We start from the raw sequence: 19248 nt of genomic DNA, 5'->3' as shown, positions 1-19248 counted from the left end.
TTGTCAGTTGTGGAGCTTGAACTCTGGGCCTGGGCGCTGGCCCTGAGCTCTTCAGCTCAAAGTAAGCATTCTACCACTTGAGCCACAGCACCACTTCCAGTTTTCTGGTTGTTAATTGAAGATAAGAGTCTCATGGACTTATACCCCTCCCCCCCCCCCCCCCCCCCCCCGCTGGCTTTGAATCATGACCCTCAGATCTCAGCCTCCTGAGTAGCTAAGATTGTAGACGTGAGCCACCAGTGCCCAGCTATCTTTGTATTTTTAAAATCTTTTTCCTGTGAGGTATATTTATTTCCTTGTCTTTTCAGTGGATTTGTTGTAACTAAGCTATTTTTTTATTTTTATTTTTTGGCCTGTCCTAGGATCCTAGGATTAGATTCTGTCCCTAAGCTTTTTTTTTTTCCCCCTCAAGGTTAGTGCTCTGCCACTTGGGCCACAGCTCTACTTCCTGCCTGGGCTGTCTTTGAACTACAATCCTCATATCATAGCCTCCTGGGTAGCTAGGATTTCAACCACCAGTACCTAGCTCCAAGAATCTTTTTATTCTTTGTTTGTTCCTCAGTCTTTGCTGTTTTTGTGTTTTATGCAAACAGTAGCCCCTCTTTTGTAAGACATTAGCTCTACTGCTTGGCTTGTTTTAATCTTCATTATTTCCTCTGGGTTTTGTTTTTCCTCTTTATGAGATTCTTGGCTGTACATTGATACTCAGGATCAAGACCATGCGTGGGCTCTGTTCACTAAAGAGGAACAGAGCATTAGGACAACTGGACATTTCTATGATGGCATTTCTTTGGGACCCTGGATAATGTGTATGTGAGCAGGGGCTCAGCCCCACTCTAGGAGACCAACAACGATCTTAATAAAGTTGCTTTGTCTAAACCTACTTCACCCTCCAAGATCTGTTGTGCTTTTACTCTGTACTGTAATTTGAATGTTGCCTCCAAAACATACATTGAAATTTAATTGCCACTCTATCAGTATGAGCTTGGTCTCTATGTGTGTGTGTGTGTGTATGTGTGTGTGTGTGTGTGTGTGTGTGTGTGTGTGTGTGCATGTGCGCACACATGCATGCGTGTGCATGGTACTGGATTTGAACTCAGGATCTTAGGCTTATCAGGCAGATGCTCTATGATACCACCATCCTTTTTTTTGCTTTAGTTATTTTGCAGGTAGGGTTTTGTGTAGAGCTGAGATGACAAGGATGAACCACCAGGTCTGGTTTAATTGTTGAGATGACTGTCTCACCAACTGTTTGCCTGGACTGGACTTGAACCACAATTCTGCTGGTCTCTGCCTCCTGATCAGCTTGGATTAAATGGTGGGAGCCACCATGTGGACCTGGGCAGGACCTTTAAGAAGTGGTACATCAAGAGGTCTGTGCCCTCATGGATTAATGGTTGGTTTTGGCTGAGAAGGATGAACTTTGCTGGATTCTGTTTCTGTTCTCATGTGTGCTGGCTTAGTCTCCACCATGTTATGACATAGGGTGAAGGCTTTTGCTGGAAGCCAGCGCTACGTTCTACTCAGACTCCAGAACTGTGGGCCAAATGACTTCCATTGTTTATAAGTTACAGCCAACACATCTTGTTCTAGAAGCAGGAAAGAGACTAAGATTCTATATCTCTTGTCCATTATGTTATCTTAGAAGCTGTGAAGCTGACTGGAGAACAAGTATAAGTATTGTCGTTTATTTGTTCTGCCATTCCTCAGTGTCTCGATCAATAAATGCGTAGGAAATTGGCTGAACGGATAACCAGGCTTGGTGGGGATTTATTTAGCTCTCACCTTGTGTTTGAAATAATACCAAGCTGATAGAGGTGAGCCCCTCCAGGTAGGGCAGCCCAGCCCTCCTGTGAGCAGGGCAGGAGTGGCCTGTGCCCAGGGCCGGCATGAGAGTCCCCCCTCCCCCCCCCTGCCCCTTCCCCCTTCCCCCACTGCAGTGCTGGGTTCTGCTGATTCCAAGGGCAGTGAGTCTGTCGCCGTGCGTGCTGGGGTCCTTGCTGGGGTTTCACAGTGGAGATAACAACGGTGTCTCATACCCAGCAGTCCCTAGCCACCTGGTATCTATTCATCTTGGGTGTTTCCTCCTATCATTTCACCTTAGACAGCTACCTGCCAGTCATGTTGCCATTTCACTAATGAAAGCACCACTTGTCATCTGAGATTGTGCCCTTTGTGGTCCACAACGATCTTGTCCCTTTAGTCTTGTCATTTCGTGGAGGAAGAATACAAATAATATAAGTCTGGCAAATTCTGTATTAGTATTAACACCGGAAAATAGTATTTAGGGGTGAGGAATAAGCCATTGCTTTCAGTGACCCTTGCTGGTTATGGTCTGAGCTTCTGATTGCCATTTTCTCCCAATTCTCCCAATTTCACCTTCTCCCCTTTCTCCTCCACAACTCCCCCCCCACAATCATACCCCTTCTTCAATTCTTTTCATCTCCCATCTCCTCTTCCTTTTCTTCCTCCTTTTCTAACTTCTCTTCTTCCTCCTCCTCTCCAAAGACAGCGTTTCCTTATATAGCCCGGGCTGCCCTTGAACCCTCAATTTCCCTATCTCTGTCTACCCTTCAAGTGCTGAGATTGCAGGCTTGTACCACTAGACCCAGAAAAGCTTTTATGTGTGTGTATGGGGGGGGAGGTGTTCTGTGTTCATGGCAGTGTTTCACCACTGAGCCATATCCCCAGCCTGCACCAGCTTCTAACACTCAGATATATAAATACAATTTCAAATCAGAAAAATCACCTTGTGCTCTGCTTTTCTCACTTCCAATTCAGATTTGTAAATTAACAAATGAAAATCCAAAGTGACAGGCAGGTGTGAAAGAGAATTCAAAGAAACAGCTGCTTTCAGGAATAATATTGAAAATATATAAAAGCTGTTAATAAATAAAAAAGAAGCCCATATGTGTATTTTCGAAATCCAAGACACTTCTTTCCTGGCTTCTTCACAATCCCTAAGTGTAAATAGTTTTTAAAAGTTAACCAATTCTGCCCAGATTTCCAACAATCCTCAAGGAAGCATTAAAAAAAAGTCAGAGATACGAGTTAGTGTAAAACACTGAATGTGAAATGATGATTCTTAAGAAAAAACAGCGGAACCCACACACATGGCATGTACCGATTATCTACTCAAGAGGCAAAGGTGGCGGAATCACAGCCAGGGGCCAGTCTGGCAAAAGCACGAGACCCTATCTGAAAAACTGAACATTGAGCTATCGCTCAACTGGTAGAGCTCCTGCCTAGCAAGTGTGTGTTCCTGGGTTCAATTCCCTATATCTCAAGGAAGGAGAGAAAAGAAAGAGGAAGGAAGGAAGGAAGGAAGGAAGGAAGGAAGGAAGGAAGGAAGGAAGGAAGGAAGGAAGGAAGGAAGGAAGGAAGGAAGGAAGGGATAGCATTAAGGACAGATTTAATGCTCATAAATTTGGCTGGGGAGTAAAACTAAAGTGGGAAGGTAGATCTGCCATAAGAGAAATGAAGTGAATAAAGGTATTTGATAGAGCCCTTGGGCCCAGAGCTCTCCTGGAATTTGGGGGCACAGGGGACAGAGAGAGGGGAGGGCTTCAGACTTCCTCAGCTCTCTCCACCCTCAACACCTCAGACTGAGGAAGCTCTGGGTCAGATTCTTTTCTCAAACTGGACTTCTACGTAGAATTTCATTTAAACCAAGAGCTGGGTGGTTTGTGTAAAGATTAAATGAAGGTTATTGCTTTGGCATGGAGAGTCCCTCAGTGAAGCAGAAGGTATCTGTAAATTCAATCGAAACCAAATCACAAAGGCAAGCACTAGAATACAAGAAAGATGGACAGGCCCTAGGAGTCTTGGCAGGAACTCAATAAATTGAATAGAACAAGCAGACCCAGCACCATCTAGGGCCCCAGGGAAAAGGCCAGGGCTAAAAGAAATGATTAAAGATCAAACTTCTGACCTTGAATGATCATCTCAATGCAGCCCCTAGGAGAGAATGACAGAATCCACTGAGGAGAGACACCCACAGAGACAACTTCTGCTCAATATTTTCAACATCTGGGAGGGCTGAAGGGGGAGAGGCAGAATGTTTTAAGGATAAGAAGAAAGGAAACATTGAGCGATATGAGAACAAAACAAAATTGGAGTCTCCCATTTAAATTACAGAGGACCAAATAGAATAGACAAAGCTATGAGAGTCCCGGTTGTCAGAATTCCCTCAGGCCTGGTCAGATTGACCTTGGAGGGGGTGTGTTTGACCTTTAGCTTGATCTTTAACCTAAATCAGATTGACCTTTCTTTTAGGAGAAAAAAAAAGAACACTGAATTTGCCAATGCTCAACTTGCTGACTGCAAGAATTTTCTCTGGGGTTGGGAAAATGCAGGTTTGAATGAACTGAAGTTTCAGAAGGGACATTTAGTACAATTCTAGCAGCATGGTTAGCAAGGGAGCTTATCAACAGACCATAAATTATGAGAAACACAAGGTCTAAAATTGATGCTAAGAAAGAGCTTAGAATGGCTGGGCACTGGTGGCTCACACCTGTAATCCTAGCTACTCAAGAGGCTGAGATCAGAGGATCATGGTTCAAAGCCAGCCCAAGCAGGAAAATCCTAGAGACTCTTATCTCCAATAAACCACTCAGAAACCCAGAAGTGGTGCTGTGGTTCAAGTGGTAGAGCGCTCGCCTTGAGCTGAAAAGCTGAGGGAGGTCCAGAGTTCAAGTCTCATTACCGACCAAAAAAAAAAAAGAGCTTGGATTACGAAGTAAATTCACACATGGAGACTCCAAGGATCCTTCATAGTGGATCTCTGAGGTGAATGCATGAAGGAGCAGGTCAGAACTAGACCTGGAAAGGTATACAGTGAGTACACAGACATGGCTTGTCCCGTAGAGTGAGTGCAGAGTGAAGGGAAATCCAGCTGTCCACATTTCCTCCAGCAGCCATGAAGACAAAGAGGGAATGACGATGCACTTAGAAAGTGCTTTCAAAAAAATACAGGTGTGCCAGTTCTATTTAGGGGGAAAAGATGAAATCCCCTGGAGAAAGAGAAGCAACAGAGAAAATTAATAACAAAAATCTATAAGAGCCATGTCTGAAAGTGGAAAGTTAAATGCAAGCTAAGAAGATGAAGCTATGTAAAAGTTATATATAAATAAAGAGGATGAAACCATGCAGAAAACACAACAGGTAACAACTTACTCTTTGGCAAAACGTAATGAGGGCCCACAGTATAGGTCCTTGATTAAGTCCAAATTTAAGTCCTTAATTTTTCCTAATACATCATCAAGATCGCTGCGTAGAAAAGTTCTGCGCAAGAAAATGCAGACATTTAGTGATCTGATGAGAAAGTGTACAATTTTCCTAGCAATATAAAAAGAAAAAAATAGGTTGGGAATGTGACTTCGTGGTAGAGTGCTTGCCTAGTGTGTATGAGGCCCTGAGTTCAATTCCTTAGTGCCACATAAATTTAAAATAAATAATTTTTTAAAAGAGAAGAAAAAAATTAACAAATCACTTTCTAGGCACCACATTACTCATGGCTTTCACAAAGAAAATAAATTAAAATGAAATCCAGTGTCAGTAATCAAGAGAAATGCATGCTATTGCTAGTGGCAATGGAAATCACCTTCTTCTCTCTGGAGTCAATAAGGAAATACTCCAATGAGAACTGTGAAATTGCTCTCAGAGCCTGGTGGGGTGGCACATGCCCATAATCCCAGCACCTGGGACGCTGAGGCAGAGAATTCCAAGTACAAGGCCAGCCTGGGCTCCAGGGGAAGACTCTGGCTGAAAACAGCAACAAAAAGAACATTTCAAACAATGTTCATACCAGGATACTATATCATTTTCTAAAAACTAGAGAAATCATTAGAAAAAAACCTTATTGAAATAATTTTTAAGACTAGAGACATAAAGCTGAGCCTGGTAGAGTTCATGTCCATAATCCTGGCTACTCAGGAGGCTGAGATCTGCAGATCATGGCTCAAAGCCAGACTGGACAGGAAAATCCATGAGACTCTCATCCCCAATTAACCAGCAAAAAGCCAAGAGTGGAACTGTGGCTTAAATGGTAGAGTGTTGAGCAAAAAAGCTCAGGAGTAGTGCTGAGACCCTGAATACAAGCACAAAAATAACAAAAACATGTAAGATGATGTTAAGTGAAATGAACCCCAAGATAGGGATACAACATTTTTTTCTTTATTGCTATTGTTTTTAATGTATCTAAAATGTACTATGTAATTTTTTTGTTTCTCTTGTATGTTCTTTCCCTACGATATAACCCCCTGTTTTCACTGTATTTGATTCCAGTGTCCTGCATCTTGCATATACATTTTTCTAATTTGGGGAGGGGAAGGGAAATAACAAAATGCTGAAACAAGGATACAGGTTGACCTATTGTAACAATGACATGTACAAGACACTATGTTGAAAACAAACTTTACAACTTGTGGGTAGGGAGTTGGTTAGGTGGGGAGAGAAGGTATGGTAGGGGAAAAACAAAGAAGGAGGTTACTTGCTTGATAGGAAATGTACTCATTACCTTACTCATGTAACTGTAACCCCTCTGTATACTATTTTTTACAATAAAAAAATAGCAAAAAAAACCCCACAACAAAAACAAAGCAAGAAAGCAAGAAAACAAAATATTCCACTTGAAAAGCAGCACTAAATTCTTAGTGTCATGGGATTGATTAAGCCAGTGTATGGGTCATAATAGCTATAAAAACAGGCAGTTTTATGCATCTGACCATGGGAGGGTGAGATAATCCAGAATCTTGTCCCTTAATAAAAACTAAAAAAAGTGGACAAAATATTGTAAACATTTTTCAGACATTGGACCTCAGGATCTCTGAGCATGCAAATGTCCTTTGCTCCCATTTGCGTTTGGGATTGAATTCAGGGCCTCATGTTGGCTAGACACATACTCTATCATTTGAGTCACATCTCTAGCCCTGTTTTGCATTTGCTATATTCAAGGTATTAGAGACCCACTCTCTGCCTGAGCTGCCTGGACTGCCATCCTCCTACTCCTGCTTTCTTGTGTCACTGGAATAACTGGCTTCTGGACCACTCTGCCCAGCCATGGGTTGAGATGAAGTTTTTTCAGTTTCTTTTTGCTCTGTCCAGGCTGGCCTCAGACTGTAATCCCCTGACCTCTGCCTCCCAAGTAGGATTACAGGCTTGAGCTACCATGTTGGGTTGCAAATAGCTTTTTTTGTGTATGTATGTACTGGTCCTAGTACTTGAACTCAGGATCTGGGAGCTGTCCTTGAGCTATTTTTGCTCAAGGCTAGTGCCCTACTACTTGAGTCACTGCTTCTGGCCTTCTAGTGGTTAACTGGAGATAAGAGTCTCATGGACCTTTTCTGCCCAGGCTAGCTTCCCACCATAATCCTGGGAGCTCAGCATCCTGAGTAGTTAGGATTACAGGCTTGAGCCACTGGCACCTGGCTGCCAATGTCTTTTAAAGGAGGAATTGGTATTCCAATTCCTTCAGTATTCCAATCTGTACAACCAGATATAAAGGCTTTGACCACGCAGATCTCCGGGGGCGGGGGGGGGGGCACTGGAAGAATCAGCATTAATGTAAAAGAACCCTCCCATCTCTCCAGACCTCAGAATGTCTTACACTGCAGACCAGCAGGTCAAATGTGAATACTCTGTGAATCATCCAGGGAGTGTCTTTAAATGCAGGAGGGCTGTTACAGTATGTGAAAGGCTGCATTGCTAGCAAGCTCCCAGAGAATGTCCATGTTGCTGGTCCCCAGACTGCATTTTGAGTAGCGAGATCCCCAAACCACTTATCCATCTCTCCCCGATGTCCACCAAGCCTTAAATCAGCATGCAGTACACTAAAGTCACAGCCTTCCCTCAACCTGTCTGTGCCTCTCATTCCCTCAGCTCTATCGAAGGCCCCATCTGTCTCCACCTCTATTTCCTAAGATGGGGGGTATGGCAACTCTCCCCCTTTCTTCTTCCTCACCCTCACTCCACTCAGGTTCTACCCCTCATCTTTCTTTGATCCAGGGGTTTCCCACCTTGGCATTGTTGACACTTGACCCAAGTGATTCTTGGTTGTGAGTCTAACTACTGGGGCCTTAAATTCCCTGAGGCAGAAAAACACGGCTCCAGTCTCTCACTTCCTGTCCATTTTTCCAGCTACCCTTGGGTCACTTCTATCCTAAAGAGGATATGATGGTTTGTCTTTGTAGCGATGTTCCCTGTCCCATCAGAATCTGCTAACCTTTCCACATTCTGCTAACCTTCTCCACATTTGATGACAAGTCCCTGGCCACTTGCCCTGGGGCTGCCCAGATGCCTAACATGCTATGATGAATGAATATGTGACCAACATGTTATGAGTGAATGAATGTTTAAAGGAATGAATGAATGTTTTTTTCTGGGCAGCTGCAGGTTCTAGCATGGGGTGACTGTGAAGGGAAAGAGCTGAGCTGTTGTTGGAGATACTTTAATGGATCATGCAGAGAGAAACATATTTGCATGGACTAGCTAGTGTTCTGTGGCAACTTTTAGCTTCAACTCTGCCCCTTGTCTTCTAGCTCTTTTTTTTTTGGTGGGTTGTGGGGCTTGAACTCTGGGCCTGGGCCTGTCCCTCAGCTCTTCAGGTCAAGGCTAGCACTCTACCACTTGAGCCACAGCACCACTTCTGGCTTTTTCTGCTTATGTGGTGCTGAGGAATTGAGCCCAGGGCCTCATGCATGCAAGGCAAGCACTCTACCACTGAGCCACCTTCCCAGCCTTTAGCTCTTCTGTTTTCTCATGTTTTATCAGTTGTACTTTGGCTGAGAGTTGCATCTCTACCTATGTCTTTGTGACACCATCCTCTCCCACATTTAGGCTTCAGGCTTCTTTCTGTCTGATGCCCAATTTTTGTCAGCAGGGGAATCAACTATTCTAGTACTGCGGGTTGAAACCAGGGGCTCTCTTGTGCTAGACAAGCATTCCACCACTTTTGAGCCATGTCCCTAGCCCCGCACATCAGTTTATTATTTTTTAATTTAAAAAATTAAAAAAAGATATTTTTGGAGATCTTTTTAATTTTTAAAATTAGAAGTCACATGCCATGCGGGAAAGCTTTTCCCCCTCAGTAGCATTCTCATGTTGATATGAACATGTGTAGCACATACAATACATTGAGAATGAACAACTTTGCATTTGATTTCTTCTTTGGAAAAATAGGAAAGAATTGTTTTCACAAATGAAGCCAAAAGATGATGTTGTCAGCTGTAATTTTGAATGTGTGCTTCCCCTTCCCCTGACTCCAGGAGAGATATTCAGTCTCCCTGTGCTGAGAGCTTGGACTCCAGTGTGGCAGTGTCGACGTGGTGGGACCTTTAAGAGGTGGAGCCTATTTGGGAGGTATTTAGGTTCTTGGTGGCATTAGATAGGAACTGACTCACTGGGGCTGGAAGTACAAGTCTGAAGCTTCCTAGCTTCAAAGTGGGAGCTTTTAGAGGTCACTGAGAAGCGTCATTCAGTGTCCCAGGCCTGGGGTTCTGCCACCAGACACTGAACCCCTGGATGACCCCATTGCCTTATTTGTTCACATGCATAGTAGAACAACATCATGGGCTTCTCATGAATCCCTCCTCAAGACTTCATAGACCTGGTGGTCTTACCGTGACTGAGCTGGCCAACAGCTGCCATGTCTTCATCCTTTGATGCGCATGAGCAGGGCCCCCCGCGTGCCAGAGAGCACAGCCCGCCCACCCCACCCCACCCCTACAGTCTTTTATTAATGAGCCACGAACAAACCATGCACAAACGTTTTTTTTTCCCTTCAATTTAATTGAAGTTACTTAGAAAAATAATCAGGCTTGAATGGCTTTTCCTGGAGGAAGGTTCATGAACATTTCACGCTTTTTGTTGGCAATGTGGAATTCAGCTTTCTTTAACAGTATCGTTAGATATACAGGGAGCGTTTTCTACAACAGACTTCTACTGCATACAAATACGTAAAAAAATGACACGCCACAGAGATGTTAAATGTACGTCCATATGCCGCACTGGGCATGCGCCTGAGAAAGTACGGGCAGCTCCTTCTGTACCTTACAAAGAGTTGCAGACTGAAATTTGCCTGTTAATAGCCAAGTGTCCAGCTGGTTCTAGAAAATTCTGTTGCCTGTTTATCTAGAATCCAGTGGGCTGTAATGGGAAAAGGGGTGCAAGAGGTGCTGGTGGTAGGAACTAGGGGGAGCAATGTAGTCAGTCCTGCTGACAGTGACAGAGTTGGGCAAGGGTGTGTGTGTGTGTGTGTGTGTGTGTGTGTGTGTGTGTGTGTGTGTGTGTGTGTAGAATAAGACTGGGCAAGGGAAGCAGAGGGGTGACTGGGAAAGCAAGAAGAGTCCTTCTGCTTTCTGCAGAGGCTCAGACCCTACCAGCTTAGCATGGCAGGGACTCACACACTTTGTTCTGGAGCTTTCTACCATCACAGCTTAAACCTGTGCTTCTATGCCTCTGTTCCCAGAAGCATGAGTCAGACTGAAGTCTCCAGTGCCCACAGCCATTCTGTGGACCCAAGCAGGCTGCCGCTATTCTTCCCAGACCAGCTGGGGACGGCAGGGCTGGCACTGTGGAGTCCTGTGGTTGATAGCCTAGACTTTTTCCAGTGGAAGGAGCAGGGTAAGCAGGAAACATCCTTGTCTTCTGACTGTACCTGGTTCTGGAAACAGCGGCAGCCAGACTCCCACCTGCACTTCCACCAGCTAAGCATGGGAGAACAAAAGCATTTGCAAATGTTTTTCTTTAAAACAAAAACAAAAAGCCAAGTAAACCATTGCCTTTTGTTTTCTAGGCATACCTCACTAATAGATTTTTTTTTTTTGACGAGGTCATGGAATACTTTCTACCTTCTGCAAAACAGATCAATTAAAAATTATATCATAAGAAAATAAAACATGAACACAAAACAGAACACGAGGAGAAGGAGTCCCTTCAGAAATGAGTAGCTGCATCCATCCCCCGAAGGACAACTTTTCTCCCTTGAAGCCAGCGAAGGGCATGCAGCATGCGGTGAGCCTGCACTACAAGTTAGGGGCAGAAATGCAAAGCATGGGAAGTGGATGTAAATTTCCATTTGCAAACAAACAAACAAACAAAAGAAAGCATAGAGCAAACACATTCAAACTATGAAAATGGAGAAGTACTTCTCATGTGATCATTTGCTCTCACTGAACAACCTTACACTGTGTGTGTGTTTGGAGGGGGGGGTCATTGTGTAACTTACTCACCATCCCCCCTCTTTTTCCTCTCTCCCATCTACAGCCTCCTGAGACCTCCCTCCACCCACCTGAAATAGAATCATTGTCTGAGGGCAGAATCCAAGATTAAAACCATTGCACTTAAGTAAAAGTTTAATCCATGTCATATAAAGTACCTGTATTCTATAAATTATATAGAGACTGCAGTGCTAGTTTGGTTTTGCTTCCTTGTTTGTTTAGGGAGATGGCTGGGGACAGTTTTTACCCTCAGTAGATCTCACATGCTAAATCACTGAAGCTAAAGATTCTCTTGGGAACACCTGCTCCATGCAGTGATCTGCAAAAGAGACTGTCCAGGTCAGGTAAGTCCAAGAAATGCTGCCATAATGCTCTTGGGAACTCACACTGCTCTTCAAGTATCCAAGGCTCTAAAAACTCCTGCAGAAAGGAAATGGACTTCACTTTGTTTCCCAAGGATATGTGATCACAAAACCTTTCATTTGTACCACACCGAAGGGATGTGCCAGAAAACTCTTTTTCTGTAGATCACACCTTAGGAATTTAATGGACCTGTTTCATTAGTGGGAGCTGATTTCTGAGGACAGCACCCACTATCTGGAAAAAAAAAAAAGAGTCCAGACTCCAAATTACAGTTACTGATGCTGTTTGGTCAAACACATTGCATAACTCTCTATCTATCAAAAGTGTAGTAGCTGGGCCTGTCACAAAGCAAAGATAGCATGGAAGAAGGTACCTACGTGCTATAAATAGCTTCAGCCTGCTCCTCTCTGGAGCACATCTTGCTCACATTATATAAAATAATTTCCTCGGTGAGAAGTTGCAGTTGCTGCTCACAGAGCTTGCTATGAGCTTTACAATACCATTTTCATAGTTTCTGTGAATAAATTATTCATTCTTTTGTTTAGAATATCCCCACCTCTACACTACATACTGCATCAAAAACAAAACAAACTTACCCATCCCACCCTTCCTAATCATTAGAACTATTATTATTATTATTACTATATACAGTATCTGCTACCCAATCATTCACTAGTTGTAAGAGGGATGTGGCTCAAATTTCAACCAAAAATCATCAGAAATGACCGCAAAGGGGAAGTAGGTTGGGATGTTCCCGGGAAGTAGTAAGTTTACAGTCTCCCAGTGAAGGTGCACAGATTAAATCACAGAGGCTGTCCTAGCTGCTTATGCATAGCAGCCATGAGAGGCCTAAGGTCTCTTAGCCTCTGGAGGACATGGGAGGGTTTGGAATGTGTGTGTGTGTGTGTGTGTGTGTGTGTGTGTGTGTGTGTGTGAATCTTCATCTTTGACCTTCAGAAGGGGTAGAAATGCTAGACCATTGAAAATCCCAAAATGTATGCATGCCACTCACTCTTAAATGCAGCAAGCAGTAGCTAATGCTTCTGTATGAGAATGTGGCTGCTGGATGCAAGATGACCATGTTCCCCTTTCTTCATCCAGGCAGACATCACTAATCAATCATAGCACAGTTCCACACTGTGCCTGGAGAATCCCTGGTGGGATTTAAAAGAAACCATGACCACCAAATTGCAACAGGCACATGAGAGGAAACACTTTTTGCATTTCTTGTGTTGGGTAATGACCTTAGATTACTAACCATGTCGAGAGGACCGAGCCAAGTGTGAGGTTTTCAGATTTGGGCCAAAGAAAAATGCACAGCTGTAAGGGTTATGGACCTCCTGGGGTTGCTCACAAATAGCCCCTCAAACCCAGGAATATCAAGGATTTGCTCACTGTCGAGCTGGCTGCCCTGTGTCCATGTAAAGCTGCTTCAGTATTGGCTTTGTCCAATGCTCTGTCTGCAGGCCTATATAGTTGGGCCTAGAAGGGAGCAGATGCTCAATAAATACATGCCGACTATAAAGCTATGGTCACTTTGCCTTCACACAACTGGCACTGCCAGTTCATTTCTATATAAAAGCCTAGACTACCAGACTGCTAGTTCTGGTGAAAAATCAGCTCTTTGCTTGGGTTACAAAAAAAAAAATCACATTTCTTTCATGGAAGGGACTTTGGGGTCAATTGAAATTAGCTTAGAGTTAGTCCTTTGTGATGATGCCTCTTTCTTGGGTAGTACTGAGGATTGAACTTAAGGTCTGAGCCATGACTCAGCCCGTTAGCTTTTAGTTTGTTTTTTCAGATGAGACCTCAGGCTTTTGCCTGGGCCAGCCTCAGACTGGGATCCTCCCATCTCTGCCTCCCACCCAGCTGAGATTTTTATAGGCATGCACCACAGGCCTAGCCCTAAGGGCAATAACAACCTACTTATTCCTCACAGAATTCCTGAATGATGGCATTTATGCACATCACAAGGGTTGTCACTGTACAACTCTGTGAGAAGTTGATGTGGAGAACCAGCATGTCTCCAAATGAACTGTTGCAAAGAGAAGCACAGACCATAGATTTCCTCTGCAAAGACGTAGCAGTCTGCTGCCACATACAAACACACACACAAAAGAAATCTATACAGAGACCATGTTTAAATAACTATAAATAATATTAATTAGAATTTATGGAATGCATAATTCATGGAATTCACCAGAACACAAGGAAATCTCTGAGACAGTGTTGCAGTATTCACTTCTAAAAAAAAAAAACCAAGGACAATCGCCCTGTTCCCCTACAAAGACAGCTGTCCTTCCCGACGAAGGATTTTTTTTAAAAAATAATTCTCACCAATGCTGCTAGCAGCATCTTCCCCGAGGAAATATTAATTTACAAAATAACCCCATATCCATATAATTCATTTGACAAATAAAAATCTTAAATTAAAAAGCAGGATTCTCTCCCTCCCCGACCCTACCCTCTATCCCAGCCCCCTTTATTCCAATTTCAGGTAGCTTGGCACTGAATAATTGAACATTAAAAAATCGAGTTTGTAGACTTCGTACAGCTGCGTCTGGTGCTCGGAGCTGATGTTCTGGAAGAACTCCGTGGTCATCTCATCGGTAGTTCTTGTAGACTTTGTATAGGTGGGGAACTTCAGGTAGCTGCTCACTCCTGCCAGCTGGAGGACATAATTGGAATCCTCTTCCAGGGTCTCGTACTTGCCCACGAGGTCGTAGTGGATGTGGCAGGGGTGGCAGAGCGAGTAGACGGTTTGCCAGTGCTCGTTGAAGGGCTCCTCCCGCTGGGTGTGGGGGTCAATGAGATAAGCCACGAACTCCTCGAACTTGACATCAGCCCCCTTGTGTAGGGCCTCCTGGGTGGCATTCTTGCGCTGGCGTTTGATGATCTTGGTGCCATAGCGCTTATGGAAAGAGGTGTTGTATTTCTGGGTGAATTTGTTGCGGTAGGCAGACACCAGGCGCTCGAAGGGCTCCCGGACAAATAAGAACTTCATGTAGCTTTTCAAGCGATGGTTGATCTCTGGGATGCTGTATTGATTGAGGGTCTTCAGGTTGGCCGAGATGTGGGCCTCGTTGGCGGGGATCTCCATGGGGTCACTGTATTTGCCCCGCCCGGTGAGGACCATCATGAGACGTTTCCAGTTGGTACATGCCACCTTGGGCACATAGCAGTAGATGAGTTCATGGTCTTCATCCACCACCAAGTGCTTCAGGTCGTTGGGGGTGAGCACCCGTCGCTTGCGGCTCATGGCGCTGTTGGCTCGGCAGGTGTCTGTCACCTGGTCTCGCCTCATCTGGTGCAGGACTGCGGTGTTGGAGAGCTCCAGCTGCAGAGGGGACACAAGAAGGAGAACTCAGAGCTTGTTTAGATAATGTGGATCATGGATCGAGCTACTGAGGCCTGCTTGGTGACTCCACAGGGGACCAGCCAGGCTCTGCACGGTGAGGAGGAATGGCAACCCGAGATGCTCATAGTTTATGGGGACAGGGGGAGGGGACAGGGCAGAGAGGCGGCCACCAATGGAGCCACAGGGAGCCACATGGGAAGATGTTAAGGGCAAAAGTCTATGCAAAAATATGTACCCTCTACCTGAACTAGTCCTGTAGTTCCATGAGGAATAGGAAGCCCAAGGTCTCTCTCTCCTAGTCTGCCGCCATCTTGGTCTCCAATGTCTAGACACTCAAGAGTTCTTCATGGAACCCTATTCCTGGCTTAGTGCCTATCATCGTGATTTGCCTCTCTCAAATGTACATCATGGCCCTTCTGCTCAACAGAAAAGGAAGGAATTGTCCATCATAAAGCAATGGAGAAGCCGGGAGTACAAGGGCTAAGTAGTGGCTGCTCTGGGGTTGCAGGTGACATGGTGGCTTGATTTTCCTCCCTGTCCCAAGGGCATGCTCTTGCTCATACACACATTGATATATTCGTGTTCACATTCTCCTGCTTTTTCAGCTTCGTTCCTGCTCCTTGCTCTTCCTGGGAAGACAATCATTCCCTCTTTTCTGCTTGCCCAGGCATTCCTTGGGCCAGGGTTCAGCTGAGGAATCTCCCCCTCTTTGTCCCTATGGGCTGCATCCTTCAAGGCCCAACAAGGTCCCATGCCACACAATACGAAGATCATTTCTTCCACTAAATAGCCACAATACTGAACAGCCACACAATGCAACCCTCAATCAAACCATGCTTGGGGTGCTCAGCTCCTGTGGCTGCCGAGCCCTAAGGCCTTACTGCTTCCTCAGGTCAGACTGTGGGTAGCTTTGAGTCCTCAGGGTGCAAACGAGTCAGTGTAGCTACCTGGACAGCCAAGTCAGTAGAATCCAGAGCTCAGGGGACCTTGAAAGCTGGCCCAGCACTCCCAACTGAGAAACATAGGCTGCGCTCACTCCTTCCCTCCCATGCACAGGGCACCTGGGATGGGCCTACATTAGCAACCCTGGGTTCCCTGGACACCCAGGGGATATCTTGTGTGTGAGGGAAAGGGGCACTGTTAGGCAGATAGGGATTAAAAAAATGATGGACCTAACCCATAGCAGATAACATGGATTCCATCATGGCGTTTCTTGTTCTTATAGTGTCTCACGACACTTCTTCTTCCCATAATGCCTTGGGATGCCTGCTCAACCAATGGAAAGAGCCAGGGCAGGTCATGCACAAGCCATCTAGCTATTGGTACAAAAGCCAAAGAGAAGAGGTATGGGAGGAGTCCCGTCCTACAAAACTACCCTCCAAGAGGACTCCATGGGACTCCTCTTTGGGCCCCTGTCTGGCTGGAGAATTTCACTATTCCCTTTCATGACTTTCCTTTCCTTTCAAATAAACGTTCTCTATTTACCTTAAGCACTCTCTTGCCCTTTCATTCTGTAATGGGCAGAGAAGATGAATTTGATCCCCCCTAGCTGGTATCGCTGGCCGCAGAGCTGCGCGTCCGCCTCCTCTCACGGCCTCAGGACAGCAAGGATAGTGATGATGGAGATGGTGACCATGGCAACGGCAGACTGCATAACTGAGGAGCCCTTCTGTGCAAGATTCCTTCTCAGGTGGCTTCAGTGCTCAGCCAGCCTTGCTAGCCACAGCACTGTGAGCTAGGCACTGTCTCCATGAAATGTTTCACCTCCCCAGAGAGAAAGCCAACTACTGCCAAGGTGCTTGGTAAAGTCTTGTGTACCACAGCATGGGGACTCTTACTACGTCCGCTTCACAAATAACCGACTGGCTCTGAAGGGAGGTATGTGTGAATCATGCGCATCTACTTCACGGCTCAACTTCGGATGTGGGTTGGCTGTGCCTGGCTCCTGCTAGTACACAGTGGAGGAGGTGATGGAAAATTCTAGAGCCTGTGAGGAAGTCCCACAGTCTCTGCTCTTTTCTCTTCCAGGCAGTGCTACCCCAGAGACCACCATGCTGTGAGAAAGCCCTACCCAGACTCCTAGAAGACCAGACAGCGCCTCTGATGGCCAGAGTTGACTGCCAGCCACCCAGTGACCACAGCAATGGGAATGACCTAAACCAGGACTAGGCTGGTGGCCTAGGGTTGATTGGGTAGGCAGTCCATGCTTACTGTCTGAAGCCGAAAAGTTCAGCGTGGTGTGTTACCCAATAATAGCTATCTGAACATGGGTGCTGGGAAGGATGGCTGAGCCTGTTAACTAAATACCACAGGCAAAGATGCCACAAGACAGGCCAAGTGCCCCGAATCTGAACATTTGAAATTCAGAATGTGCCCAACTCTAGATTTTCTCTTAAAAAAATTGAAGCGGTGGGCTGGGAAGGTGGCTCAGTGGTAGAGTGCTTGCCTCGCATGCATGAGGCCCTGGGTTCGATTCCTCAGCACCACATAAACAGAAAAAACCCAGAAGTGGTGCTGTGGCTCAAGTGGTAGAGCACTAGCCTTGAGCTGAAGAGCTGAGGGACAGCACCCAGGCCCAGAGTTCTGGCCCCATAACTGGCAAAACAAAACAAAACAAACAAACCAAACAAACAAACAAAAACCCTGATGTGCTGGAGATTGAGCCATGGCTCCAGCCCCAAATCTGAACATTTCTGAGCACCAACATGACACCACAGTAGAAAATTCCACATTCTTCTATGTCAATGTCCAAACCAGGCGCATCCGAAATAGAGGATCAAATGACCTTAGGGCTATGTGGGTGAGGTACGTGTGATGGAAATTAGATATTTAAATCTGAGCCCATCCCTAAGATACCTATTTCATTACGCATATGCAGATATCCTCAAATACGAAAGTGGATGAAATGTGAAACATTTCTGGTCCCAAGCATTTTGGATAAGGGTCACTCAACCTATACATTTTTAATTGCCACTTGGTAAAGCCAGTTGTCCCAGGAAGTTTCCCAAATTGGAATGATTGACAAGTTATTGACCACTGGTTACTCACAGGCCAAGTGACAACAGTCAGTGAAGCTCATCCCCACCCTAAGGACAAAGCACTAGTCCTGTATATGCAGAGCCCAGGCCTGCTGTGTCTTGAGATCCAGTTTTGGTACCTTGACCCAAATGTGGGGGCTGGATCTCTCTGACCTTAGCTCCCCTGCCTGAGCTGGAGTCAGGGTTTCAGGGAGAGGCCTGTGTGTGAACGTGCCATCCCATAAGACCCCCAGTCAACATTCTTCCTCCCTTCCACTCCACCCTCCCCCGCAAGCCCTGGCTGCAAAGTCTACAGAAAGAGTTAGATCAACTAAGTGCAGAGATATGGCCACCTTTCATATTGGATGTAGTCCAATTTGTTCCAGGGGTCCAATTGGTTGCATGTATTCTGTTCAGAGTCCCACAGGAAAAAAAAATCTTCTAGAATATTCTTCCTCAGCACTTGGTCCCTTGCTTTAGATTTTGCCACTAAGGCTCAATGCCCAGTTTCTCCAAGTACCCTGTTCCAAGGCATGAATGACACTATGTGTATGCCAAAACTGCAGAAGGCAAGCAGCAGAATGTTCTGATTTTCTTTTATGTACAATATCTAGCAAGGATGCTAATAATATCTAACATCGATTATGTGAGTATTCACTGTATGCCAGCTATGTTACTAATGCACTATATCGATTAACTTATTTAGTGCAATCAATAATCCAGGGGGAAAGTATTTTTATCATCTGTTTCACTTTTTTATAGTACTATGAAGAGGGGGTTTGGAATGAGGGCTTTGTGCTTGCTATAAGCCATCCCACTAGTCCTTTTGCTTTTAGTTTGGTTTCCAGATAGACACAATCTTGTTAACTTTTCCCTGGCTCAACTTGAACCACAATCCCCCTACCTCTAAGTCTCTCATAGCTGGGATTACAGGTATGAACTGCTCCACCTGACACATAATCTTTGTTGTATGACTGAGGCTGTATCAGATGCACCAACACATGAAGAAAAGAGGGAATGATTTACAGAGCACTTTGCTGCTTCCTGTCTTACCCCGTGAACTCCTCCCAACATTGTTAACGCTGTGTGTTGTCAACAAACCAGTCCATACAACGGAACCTGTGACTCTGGAGCTCATGCTAAGCACACCACAGGGATATACAGGAGTCTCCCTGCCACATGCTAGCACATGAAGTGGTAGGCTTGCCTTTCCACAACCCCACTCCAGTGCCTGCAAAGTGCGGGCCTCATAATATATGCTCAATAAGTACTTGCTGAGAGAATGCATGAGAAA

At 45.2% G+C, this 19248-nt stretch overlaps 1 protein-coding gene across 2 annotated transcripts in view; it reads right to left on the bottom strand.

Annotated features, from left to right (window-relative positions):
• Nucleotides 1–10868: 10868 nt before the first annotated feature.
• Chst11 (carbohydrate sulfotransferase 11) overlaps nt 10869–19248 on the bottom strand; it is a 204151-nt gene continuing 195771 nt past the window's right edge. For both annotated transcript variants that reach the window (XM_042693306.1, XM_042693307.1), the window contains exon 3: nt 10869–14916. In XM_042693306.1, coding sequence (XP_042549240.1) covers nt 14062–14916 — 855 coding nt within the window. In that variant the 3' untranslated portion in view covers nt 10869–14061. The remainder of the gene's footprint in view (nt 14917–19248) is intronic.

This window comes from Dipodomys spectabilis, unplaced genomic scaffold (genome assembly GCF_019054845.1).
Source record: "Dipodomys spectabilis isolate Male_0828 unplaced genomic scaffold, ASM1905484v1 ptg000163l, whole genome shotgun sequence".
Lineage (NCBI taxonomy): Eukaryota > Metazoa > Chordata > Mammalia > Rodentia > Heteromyidae > Dipodomys > Dipodomys spectabilis.
Note: the sequence above shows the minus strand (reverse complement) of the source record. Positions and strands in the feature narration are given on the sequence as shown.